This window comes from Falco cherrug, chromosome 4, assembly GCF_023634085.1.
Source record: "Falco cherrug isolate bFalChe1 chromosome 4, bFalChe1.pri, whole genome shotgun sequence".
NCBI lineage: Eukaryota > Metazoa > Chordata > Aves > Falconiformes > Falconidae > Falco > Falco cherrug.
In genome coordinates this window covers 24,900,344-24,911,667 of record NC_073700.1, presented here as the reverse complement: position 1 = coordinate 24,911,667, position 11,324 = coordinate 24,900,344, and the positions used below count along the sequence as shown (strand labels likewise).

General features: G+C 43.7%; 1 protein-coding gene and 1 long non-coding RNA gene across 7 annotated transcripts in view; one reads left to right on the top strand and one right to left on the bottom strand.

Annotated features, from left to right (window-relative positions):
• Nucleotides 1-1,031: 1,031 nt before the first annotated feature.
• On the bottom strand, nucleotides 1,032-4,358 carry LOC106631451 (uncharacterized). 2 transcript variants are annotated; one of them, XR_008732023.1, is made up of 2 exons: nucleotides 4,220-4,358; nucleotides 1,032-3,799 (listed from the first exon to the last, which is right to left on the bottom strand). It is a non-coding gene; the product is annotated as an uncharacterized LOC106631451 (long non-coding RNA). The 2 variants fall into 2 exon arrangements; XR_003561919.2 differs by lacking the exon at nucleotides 4,220-4,358 and adding an exon at nucleotides 3,943-4,080.
• Nucleotides 4,072-11,324, top strand: part of PDPK1 (3-phosphoinositide dependent protein kinase 1) — a 35,644-nt gene continuing 28,391 nt past the window's right edge. The window contains exon 1 of one of the 5 annotated variants that reach the window (XM_055709015.1): nucleotides 4,072-4,307. In XM_055709015.1, coding sequence (XP_055564990.1) covers nucleotides 4,077-4,307 — 231 coding nt within the window. In that variant the 5' untranslated portion in view covers nucleotides 4,072-4,076. Of the gene's footprint in view, nucleotides 4,308-4,688; nucleotides 4,928-5,032; nucleotides 5,246-11,324 lie in introns of those variants that run through there. The other 4 variants (XM_055709019.1, XM_055709018.1, XM_055709016.1 and 1 more) reach the window with 4 other exon arrangements.

Sequence of the window (11,324 nt, the reverse complement as noted above, 5' to 3'; positions counted from 1 at the left end):
CCGCCGCTGGGAACGGGCGCCCCCTTCCGGCTGCCTTCGTGCGCTGCGGCCAGCCGGGCCCCGGCGGGCAGCGGGCCCCGGTGGGCAACGAGCCCTGGCAGGCAGCGGGCCCCGGTGGGCAACAGGCCCCGGCGGACAGCGGGCCCCGGTGGGTAACAGGCCCCGGCGGACAGCGGGCCCCGGTGGGCAACGAGCCCCGGCGGGCAGCGGGCCCCGGTGGGCAACGAGCCCCGGCGGGCAGTGGGCCCTGGTGGGCAACAGGCCCCGGCGGACAGCGGGCTCCGGCAGAAAGGCAAAGGTGCAGGGCTGTGGGCTGGAGGGTTTTGCAGTTTAAACGCAGTCACTGTGTAAACCTCGGCTTGAGCCGCTGTACACCAAATAGGTAGGTCAGGAAGATTCACAAAACGTGTCTTCTGTGAAGTAAGATCAGACTGAGTGTAGAGGAATGCTCCCGATCAGACACAGAAATGAGGTTCTCAAAACGTTTTGTACTAAAAGTAGCTGAGTAGCTGGAGCAAAATGTCTACACGGCTTTAAAATGCGCGTTGACCTATGAAGGTAATTATATCTCCACATTCACGTCTGGGGACTACCAAAATGGGATTTAAATGATGCTTAAAATAGGATCTCCACAGACAGAGCAAAAAAGGGAAAGGCCTTTCAGACACCTGATTTAATTGTCTAGATTTTAAAGTGCCCAAGAGTTCCCTCTCCCATTTCTGTTCTTGGTGAAAGGCTGCATCAGTCACACCTCCACTGGGAATTAACGTTCACATTGCTGTTACTTCTGTTGATTTCATTTTTCCTCTGCATTTTGTGTAGAAATACCCTCATATTCTAACTTTCTTTATATGGATTGCTGCTCACTTCTTTTTACTTTCCAAAGATAGTATTTTTTCGTAAAATAAAATTATGTTCCAAAAGTAGTAGAGATTCTCTGTTAACGTGGCCTCCACAGCTTCTACTGCTCGTACTGTGCAATGCAAACCCATGCCCCATATAGAAAAAATGCTGCACTTTTAACTGCAAAATTAACTGCAACTGTAAAACACCAGTTTACTTTTTTGACAAGAGTAATGGTTTGGGCATACTTAAAATTAAAAGTAGGCTTTTTCCAAGCTGTCTCATTTTAGAGATCACGTGACTGGAGAAGATCAGTACCCAGGACTGCAGAGGAATATATTTGCACTTGGATTTGGTTCTTGGGGAATTACAAAGATGTTTTCTGAGCGCTGCTGGAAGAAACTTGTAATGTTAGTAGGCAGAAGTATAAGATCCCCTTATCAATAAAGGGTAGGCAGAAATTTGTTGCATATATATTTTTTAAATTTTGTAAATAAACTGGGATTGCAGGAAATAGACTTCTGGGAAAACATCGATGCTGAATTATTGTAAGGAAAGTAGGAGAAACTCTGCCAAATAGCAAAAAGCTTTTGCATCTCTTAGGGCATTAATGCTGTAACGCTGTTTATGGCTACTGAATATTTCGTCACTTTGCTGTTTTTCATATAGGTGAATTCAAACAGAACCTCCTGGCCAAAAGACAGATTCTTTTCAGTTCGATCTGGCAAAACTTCTCTCTCATCTGTTCACAGTTTTGGCTCTGTAACTAGACAGTATCTTAACAGTCCACACAGCTGACTGAACAGTCAGATTTATGTTTGTTTATGTCCTTGCATATTTTTATAAGGCTCAGAAAGTATCAGGCTTGCCACAGAACTAATAACATTTATGGACTGCAAAGAGGAAAGTTTATTTCCTATTAAATTTGTTTTTCAATTTCAAACATATTTCAAATGTTACACAGCTAAGAGTTGTGAACACAAAAAAAAGGAAGGTATGAAAAAGGGCAGACATAATAATACTACATGACTACTCAACTAAGCTGTATACGTCAAAACAGTTTGGTTCAGACTTACTTCTTTTTCCAGCAGGGCTAACTTAGGCAGGCATGATATTCTGATTCATTTGCATCTCTGCTTATCTGGGCTGTGGATCAGCCATACAGACTATACGTGTGTATCACCATGCTTGAACTAAGGCAAACGCACACCAGGCAATCACTATATGCAATTTGCTAGGTTCTGCTGCTTAACATCAGACAGACCATAGCATTTTCCTTTAAGCAAAACAAAGAATGGTGCCTTCAGAAGAGAGGTAGTAAAGCACACAGTACCAACTAAAGCTGTTCCACGAAATACCACATATATCAATTAAAGCCTTTCAGCATGGAAAACCTTCATTGATGCTGTAAAGAGCAGCTTTGCTGTGTCATCCTTTTGAGATGAAGACAATGCTGCAGAGTGCAATGGCTTCACCTAGCCGAGTTCAGGAGTCCAGAGACCTCCTGGAAAACTTGTACAGTAGATTTTTATCTCTTGTTCAGTTGAACACAAACTGAGCAACTAAAATTAAGTAGAAAAGGGGGCAACAATAAAATCTATGAGCTTGTCAGCAGTGAGAGGAAAGGGAAAGCAGGGGCCCATTACTGAATGGGAAAGGGAGCGAATAACAGATGATGTGTAATCGATTGAAGGATACAGCACCCTCTTTTTGTTTCAGTAGAACAATAAAGTTTAGCAACGAAGATAATTAATATGATTCTTTTTAACAAGATGATAGTAGCACACAGAATTTGAGTTAAAACCCTTAGCAGTGTTAAATTCTGCAGGGCCAGGCAGCATTTGCCCTAAAATATTTTTTGCAAAAAAAAGAACAACAAAAAAACCTCAAGTGAACCGCAAAAACTACCTGAAGCAGTCTCTGCCATGTTGAAAGTCATTTCTGAGAAGCTGTGCTGAACAAGAAACCTAGAGGACTTCTGAAAGATTAACAGTCTCCTCTTCAAATGTAGGAAAAATACAGCCCAAAATAATGATAAACCAATTAGCATGACTTCATTCTTTAAAAGGATTCTGGCATAAAAATACATATTTTTAAAATATCTAAAGGATTAAAAAGTGAGAAACAATATAAATTGATGAATCAACTTCTGTCTTTGACTACAGAATTTACTTGATGATAATGGGGAAGAAGCAGATAATAATTTGACTTTGGTTAGTATTTTTGACAGAGTTCGATTTTAAAGGAATACTAAGGAAGCTAGTTAGCTTAAATGATACCAGCTAGACTTACGAATGAACAATTAGACTTTTTGAAAATGCACTGGATTAATCATTATTAGTTCCTCATTAAATGGCATTTCAGGTGGTGTTCCAGGAGCCTATCCTGGCTCAGTCTTGGCCCTATTCAGTATTTTCATTAATTTTGGTGATGAAATAGGAACTATGCATACAAGATTTGTGACATTGTTCTGGGAAGGATTTTAGTCATGTTGGGAGATGAAAAAGAGGAGAAAAATTTTTTTGACAAATTCTGAGTGCAGTCTAAATAACGTGAATTTTCATAAAGTGCAAAGGATTGCACTTCAAAAGAGAAAGGAAAAGCATCACTGTAAACTGGGAAATAATAGTTTATTATTTAATAATATATTATTAAATAATATATTATTATTTAATAGATTGAAATAGGATTTGAGAGTTGCAGAGTACTGCAATGTAAATAATGAATTAACAGTGAGATGATACTGTAAATGGACAAATACTACTATAGCACATAAAGAGAGACATGTAATTTGAGAATGGTAGGAAGTACTTATTTGGTTCTACTTTTAATAAATGAGTTCGCAGTTGAATAGTGTATCAAAGTCTAGGTATGATACCTTCAGGAAGACACGTATCAGTTGGAAAGAATCTGGGGAAGGAGACGCTATGAGGGAGGCCACCAATTTTGATACAGTCTGAAAAAAAAACAAACGGTATACCTAAAAACCCACACCCCCACGTACACATTCACCCAACAACTGGTTATGATCAATTGATCTACTCGCCTGCTGAGGAAAAGGAAGTGAAAATCATCATGCAGGAAAGCCGATTTACTTACTTGGCTATTGCAAAAATCTTTCCAGAGAAAGCAGTTCAAGAGCAGGACCCTGCGGCTGCCCTGGCCCTGCGCCCCATCCCCCGCTCGGCGCCGAGTGCCGGTGTTGCGGGTTCCGATGCAGTTCAGTGATATAGATGATCCTTTCCTGCATCGTCTTTTTGAGTAATCCCTCACAATTCAAAAATCCTTTGAGAAATTCGTTTGCTTCAAAGCGCGGCGGCCCCAGCCCGGCAGCGCCCGCGGCGGCCGGTGGGCAGGGCCGCGCCCCCCCGCGTACCTGGAGAACGCTCGTGACCGCGGCCGACGGCGATTCAGCTCCCGGCCTGCAAAGCGCGGCCGTGCGCCGAGAGCAGCGCTCGGACCCGGTGAGTCCCGACGCAGGGGACAGGGGCACGGGCGCTTCTCCCCGAGCAGGCGGGACTCCGCTGCGAACGCCCGCGCCGACGCGGCGTTTCCGACGCACCTGAGCCCGCGGCCGTGGCGGGGGCCGGGAGCTCCCAATGGCCCTTCCCCAGCTGGGTTCGGTTGCCGCGGCCACCAGGCCAGTGCTCAGGCCCGGCCGGCCCCCAACCCCGCCCGGCCGCCCTGACGTCACCGCGCCGCCGCGCTCGCGGCGCTCTTGCGTCGTGGCACGAGCCCGGGCACGGGCGCGGGGCGGAGGCCGCGCCGCCCTGCCCGCCCCCTCCGGACGGGAGCGCAAAGCCGACCGCGCACGCGCGACCCGGCCGCGGCCGCTGGGGCTGACGAGCGACGCTCCGCCGGGGCCCTCGCGTGAGTAGCGGGTGGCGCCTCCAATGACCGGGTGGGCTGCGCGGAAGTCCCGCCCACTGCTGGGGGGGTATTGTTGTGGGTGACGTCACGGACGGAGGATGCGGGCGCCCCATTGGCTCGGGCTCGGCGGCCGTGCGCTGGGATCTTAAAGGGCGACCGGAGCGCGGGCCGCGCCGGCCGGGCGGGGCCCATGGCCAGCACCAGCAGCCACCTGGTGAGTCCGGACAGCGGGGCCGGGGCTGCCCACCGGCCGCCCCGCGCTGCGGCAAGAAGTAGGCCCGGGGGTGGCCACCCGCTCCCCTCATGCTGCCGGGCGGCGGCGCGGTTTCGCGGGTGGCCCCGTCGCTTGCCGCCCGCTTGGGCGGGGAGGGCGGCCGGGCGAGCGCCTCTCTCTGCGGGGTCGGCCTTGGCGCTGCAGCTCTCGGTGCGCTTTCCATCCCCGTCGTCGTCGTCCCCCCGCCTCCTGGGTCGTCGCGGGCCTGGCGGGAGGGCCCTGCGCCTGCCCTGGCTCCGGCGGGACCCTAAGCTGAAGGTGGGCGGCGGCCCGGGCTGGGCGCGGCGGCGCGGAGAAGCCAGGCTGGGGCCGAGCCGAGGCGGCCGCCCCATAGCCTCTCGCTCTCGGTTCCGGGTGCGGGGCGTTGGCGCGGCGCTGGCGGGCCGCTTGCCCCCGGAGAGCCGGCGCCGCTGCCGGCGGCCCTGCTGCTCTGCCGTGGGAACGGACGCGTGAGGAGGGTCGGGGGGGTCGCGGAAGGGCGCCGTCCCGGTTGTTTACGTTCGTCTGGCAGAGAGAAACTAGCGTTTTGCGAGCAGGGACTAACGTCAGGTGAAGTTGTAGGCGATACGGAGAAGTGGCAATGGTGGAACTTGCCTGGCGCTGTAGATTCCCCGGTTTAGTTGGTGTAGAAATTCCCCTACGGAGCGAGCGTTTCTCACGGAGCCGCCTGCCAGCTCTGCCTGGTGTCGGTGCGGCTGGCTGGAGGCGCGGTGCCTGCTGCCGTGCCCTGGCGTCTCGCGTGCCTCCCGTCAGCCGCGAGCTGCCGAGCCCTTGAAACTTTTTCATCGGTTGGAATTGGCTAAGGAGGGTCTTCCTCGTAGAGACCGGCATGGCTGCGTTGATTCCTGGAGCCCTGTTTTGGTGTGCTCTCCTCCTCGTGCTCTGCTTTTTTTCATCAGGGTGTTAACACATGATCGTGTTTGTTGTCTTGAGGATGAGAATCATTATATGGAGTAGCCCTACGGGTGGGGACAACGGGGACACACATGAAATACTGCACTGAGGATTATGAAATAAAGCAATGTTTGATTATTAAAGGAATTAGTTTTGCTTTCCTGCTGCTCATTGGCATCAGAGATGACTTCTGTTCACTTGGACTCTCTTAAAGAGGGAGTATGCTTCTCTTTGTGCTTCTGTCCTTTCTTGTTGCCTCTCTTTTCAGATTTTTCTTTCCAAAATACTTCAGATTCTGTTCCTTTTCTATATATAGTTTAAGTGCCCGTCTGTAAGAGAAACAGAGAATGAATGAAGAACAAAGTTGACAACCATTTTTGTTAAAACCAACATATTTTTTCAGGGTAGCTTATTTTTAATTCCTTCTCTTCCATCCTGTTTAGTAATTCTTGGTTGGTTGAGTGCACTGACTGGCAGTAGTGTATAGACGTGGCTTGATTGAGCAAACCTTTTTGTAATTCAGAAGATATCAAATATTGGAAATTCAGTATTTCTAAGGCTCTGACCAAGTTACTGTTAACATTTGTGTAATGGAGATAATTACATTAATGAGTTCTGTGATTATTTTACTATAAATGCAAAAGAATGGGGGAGGGGGGGCAGAGCACAGCTTTGAAAAGAGTATTCTAGCATTCCTTTGTCAAAACAGTTAATTTTTATATTCTTGTGTGTGGGAACAATTCCTAAAACATTCTGCTATTTTCTGAACACATGGTACCGAAGAGGGAATTGTGCTTTCAAGAAGGAAACCGCTTTAGTGTTGCTTTAGTTGCAGGTGTTAGTGTAGTCTTAGTATTTGCTGTTAATGCCTTCATTATAAGCATATTTGGTCTCATATCAAGAAGTGATCTTCCTCTCAAAGAGTTTGGAAGAATGGTTGTTTACAGCTTCATTTTCAGCAACATCTTCACTGAAAGGTGTAGGTACTCGAGTGATTATTAGATTGTCAGTGTTTCTGACCTGACAAGAGCTATAGTACAGTCACATCTGTCTGAACAAAACTGCCAGCTTTCCCCTCCACCCCCTACCATGGAACTAATATAAACTATGCTTCTTAAATAATTGGATACTTAATAGAGTAAGTTCTGCATCTGTGCTAGGAATTAGACTAACCTATGGTAAGAGTTCTATTTGTAGTCATTTGTAGTTATAAAACTTCCAGACAGGCTTGAGGAGTTTTCCCTGCATGCCTATCTACTTAATATTCTCTTCTGTTGGGTTTCCAGCATAAAGCAATGACTAATCTCTGTCACTTGTGCATAGGCTTTTAACTGCGATATGTTTTCTGTAAATCTCTTCCTAAAGCAGGCTGCAGGAATAGTAAATAGTTAAAGACACGAGTATTGAGAAGGTGCTTAAAGGTGAAAAAATGGAAGAAGATTAAGAGGAGTAATTTTGTATGCATTCATATTTCTAATGTGGGAAGTGCTGGTAGCTAGTGGAAAGGAGAAGATCCAGAGAATAATCTGGGTATAATAGCGATGTTCAACTAAACAATTAATCCACTGTGTGGATAGGCTTTTCTTTTTTTAAAGCAAATTATTCTTTGGGTTGTTGGTCTGTTGCTTAGAGTGCTAGAAGTAATGTTTGTTTCATATAGCTCTTGAAACTCTTCAAGTAGATTACTGTAGCTGGACACTGAAAGACAACCTGCAAACTCAGGCTCATCTCACTTCCCTAAAGCAAATCAGTTGGAGGGCAGCATTGCAGGGAAAACTCAGAAAGGGATGCTGACTACTGAAGTACTTGCAGGAGTTTTGGTACAGAAGGCATGAAACAAGGAGCACAGTCACGTTGATAGGCTGAAAAAGGTAATAAACTTGCAAAGTAATAAAAATAGGTTTGGTAGATGAGGATGTGAAATGTTTTAGTAATACCTGTGTTTTAATATCTATTTTATCTAATATTTTTTTCCTAGAAAAGCTGTATGGATTTCTGTAGAACTAGTACATTTTTGCCATCATAAAATATACAAGTGAGAAATTCCTTTTTAATGTGGAAAGCTAAAAACTTAGTTCAGAAAACACTATATTTGAAAGATAAAAATCTTTCTCCAAGTTTCTCATATTGGAGCTTCCTGAAAAATTTGTATGAAGCCAAGGAATTACTGGTATTTCAAATGGGAAAACTTTTTTTGCAGGTGGCTAAGTTAGATTATGTGTTAGATTAATTAAGAAGCAAAAAAGGGGAAGGAGGTGATTTTTCTCCCTCCTAACTTCCCTTTCTGACATCTTACAGGTAAGCTTGTGGAAGGTTGCTAAGGTCTAACTAAATTGCGTGAAAGGACTGAACACAGCGTGCACAAAGTTAGCTGTTTGTTTGGTCTAGAACCTTATTTTTTGCACCTTATGGATTCTGCTCAGCAGCGCTGTAGGAAATAACTGGTTTGTTGTGTGACTGAATATTGAAGCTGCTTCCTGCTTTAAAAGACAAGCTGTGAATACTTCAACTGGCAAATATTCTTTAATTCATTATGGTGAAAAATTGCAAGGTATAACTTGCTTAGCACATTCTTCTGGAAGGAAAGTATAAATTTGATGTTCATATTTTTTTTAGTGATCCTGCAGGAATTTAATTTACAGCTCTTGACTGTGCTGTCCAGCCTTTGTACACTCCATCTACGTACAGCCACTTTTGTGTAGCTGTTTCTCTGCTCTTCACCCGAAACTGTTCTTTTTGCCTCCTAGAACTGCTGGCATAGGAAGTCCTTTAGTGTTTGTTAGTGTGAGCTCTCATCCATGGTGCACAGAAACCTCTTAATATTGGTGTGCTTCATGTGATGACTGACAGTGTAGAATGTGATCTAGACTCTTGCCATTACAGATGGCTTTTGTTTTCTTGTGAGCTGGCCTAGATCTGTTTGTGTGAAATGAATTCTCAATGGCTTGTTTACATATATAGCTATTTGGGCCATAGGCTGACTTTAGGTTCTTAGAGATTTTTTTTTTTGTGGTTTCCTGTTTCTGATCTGTTTTGAGGCTCGGGGTGGCAGCAGGTGGGGAGGAGTAGGAGTGGAAGGAGGCCTTAAATAGTCTCTGGTCCTGAAGGTGCTTACAAGTTAAGTGCTTTGCTTAGTGGTAAAGGAGGTTAGAGGGTAACTGGCTGATATGCAGGTTCTTACAAATCCTTTCATTAGCTTTAATCCCTACCTGAATTTGGAATTAGAGTCCTGGAAACTATTGGCAGGAAATAACACTGTATGGGTAAGGTTGTCAAATTTAGAAAAGAGCATTTGCATTAACTGAAATGTTTGGGTCAACACTGCTCTGTATGTGAGAAATTAATTTCTGTAGAAACAAAATCAGTCTTGTGGATAAAATACCTTTATTCTCTAATGAAGAGTCAAAACTTTCTAACGATGTAGAGTTGTTCTCTGTGCTTCTATTTCCTTGAGACTATTGGTTATATTTTTGCTAATATAACACAGATCTAATTTCCTCATTACTCATGGATTAACTGTTACAGGTTTACTGCAGAAAAGTAAGGAACTGGTGGTAGTGATCAGATATGAAGGAGGTAAAGTCTCAGAGCTGAGCTTTGTTTCTGGTGTTTTGAGATTATTTTATGTGAACTGTACATATGTCTCCCCAAACTTTAAAACACTTCTTTGTATACCATGAACTTAATGACTATGTACGTCCAGAAAGCTGAAGAAAAAAAATCAATTAATTTTGATTCTTCTTCAGAGTTAATCTTCTTGATTATATTTTGAAGATAGGACATGTATCTTCCAAAACTGGTCTCAAACATAAGGCAAACAACTGCCAACTAGATAGCAGAGTCTTTTTTAACAGCCTACTTGTGCCTTACAGTAATATAAGGAAAAGTCCCTGGAAAAAAAAAAGTCAAATTCTCATAGGCTATTAGAGCATGGCATTGTCAGGCTTAGCCAGGGCTTTTTGTGTGTGTGTGTATATATATATTTGGGGTTTTCCCCCCCCCTCTGAAATAATAACTGTGTCTTATGGTGATTTATTGTATTTTCAACATTACCTTCCTATTACGGTAACTCTCCTTTAAAATTTGTTAGGGCTATTAATATATTAAGCAGACTACATCAACCTAAATTCTTTTCATACTTCTGTTTCCCACTATTGCAGAGGTCCCAGCCAGATTAGGTAGAATAGTGTCTCTGAAGAATTATCTGCTCCAAACTTTTCCCTTCCATTAACACTTACAGTCTTTATTCTTGAAATGTATTACCAGGACATTATTTTAAAATGTCGTCTTCTCTTTTAAATAGTGGTCATTTCTATCAAGATGCTTTGCTAAGAGATTTTTTGGGGAACAGTTTTATGCAGTGCTCAATGAATGCTTACCTTCCAGTGTTTGAGAGGTTTCAAATGACACTGTGTGCGAAGGTGAGCATAGTTGTTTTGGTGGGTCAGAGCCTAGACTTCTTTAATCAGCATGGCAGTCTGTTGAAACAACAAAGTAGCCCTTTTATATGACCAAATGCTTTTGAAATTGGCATGGCTTATTCATAAAAATGGTCTGTTAAGCAACAGTATTTTCATGTGGCAGCTTCCAAGATCAAAAAATTGCACTCCAGATAGGTGTATGACTTCAGATTCTTTTGCAAAACAAATTTATATTTAAATAGCTTTTGTAATTGAAATATGATATTTCAGTCTGTTCTTCTAAATGTAGTAATCAGTAACCATTTATGAATCTTTATCAGAGTATAGATTGTGACAAGTTTTTTGGCTTCAGACTGTTTTGCTGGCTGTAATGGTTGGCTTCTTCAAGACATGGAGTTGATGGGCAGTTTGTTGGGTTATGAGCTAGATCTTAAGTTCTCTACTGTAATCTTTGCATACCATTTGATGATGAGGTTTGAAAGAGTGCTGATGCAGCTCTACACAACGTAAACACAAACTACTGCTACAGAAGATTAGAGTTTCATGTTAATGCTTTTATTAATATCTACAAATAACTAATACTTGGAGTAGGGTTTGTTTACTGCAGTGTGAAGAAAATGGCTTACTATGATCTTCAAAGAAGTTCTCTGTAGAAAAAAACCATCCTGTTATCCCAGGAAAGTAACTTTGGCATCTTTGTAACCTAGTACGTTTTTTACTAAGTGCCTCATTTGTTTTTTTGGAAAGGAGTGTTTGTGCTTGGAAATGCCTGTTGATTTTATGTGTTTGGATTTTCTCTTAGCCATTTGAATTATCTGCCTTAAAGGTTGAACGAGATCTGTCATTTCAATATAAACTTTACTTCTTGTGATAGGTTGAAGATTAATCAGCTTGTTTAATTAACTTAAAAACAGGAGATGAAAAAAAAAGCCTTAATATCACCCCCTTTGATCAGTTTTTTTTTACTAGGTTTTTTTAACTCTACGTTTTGCACTCTGCTGCACAGGTAAGTCGTTGAAGTA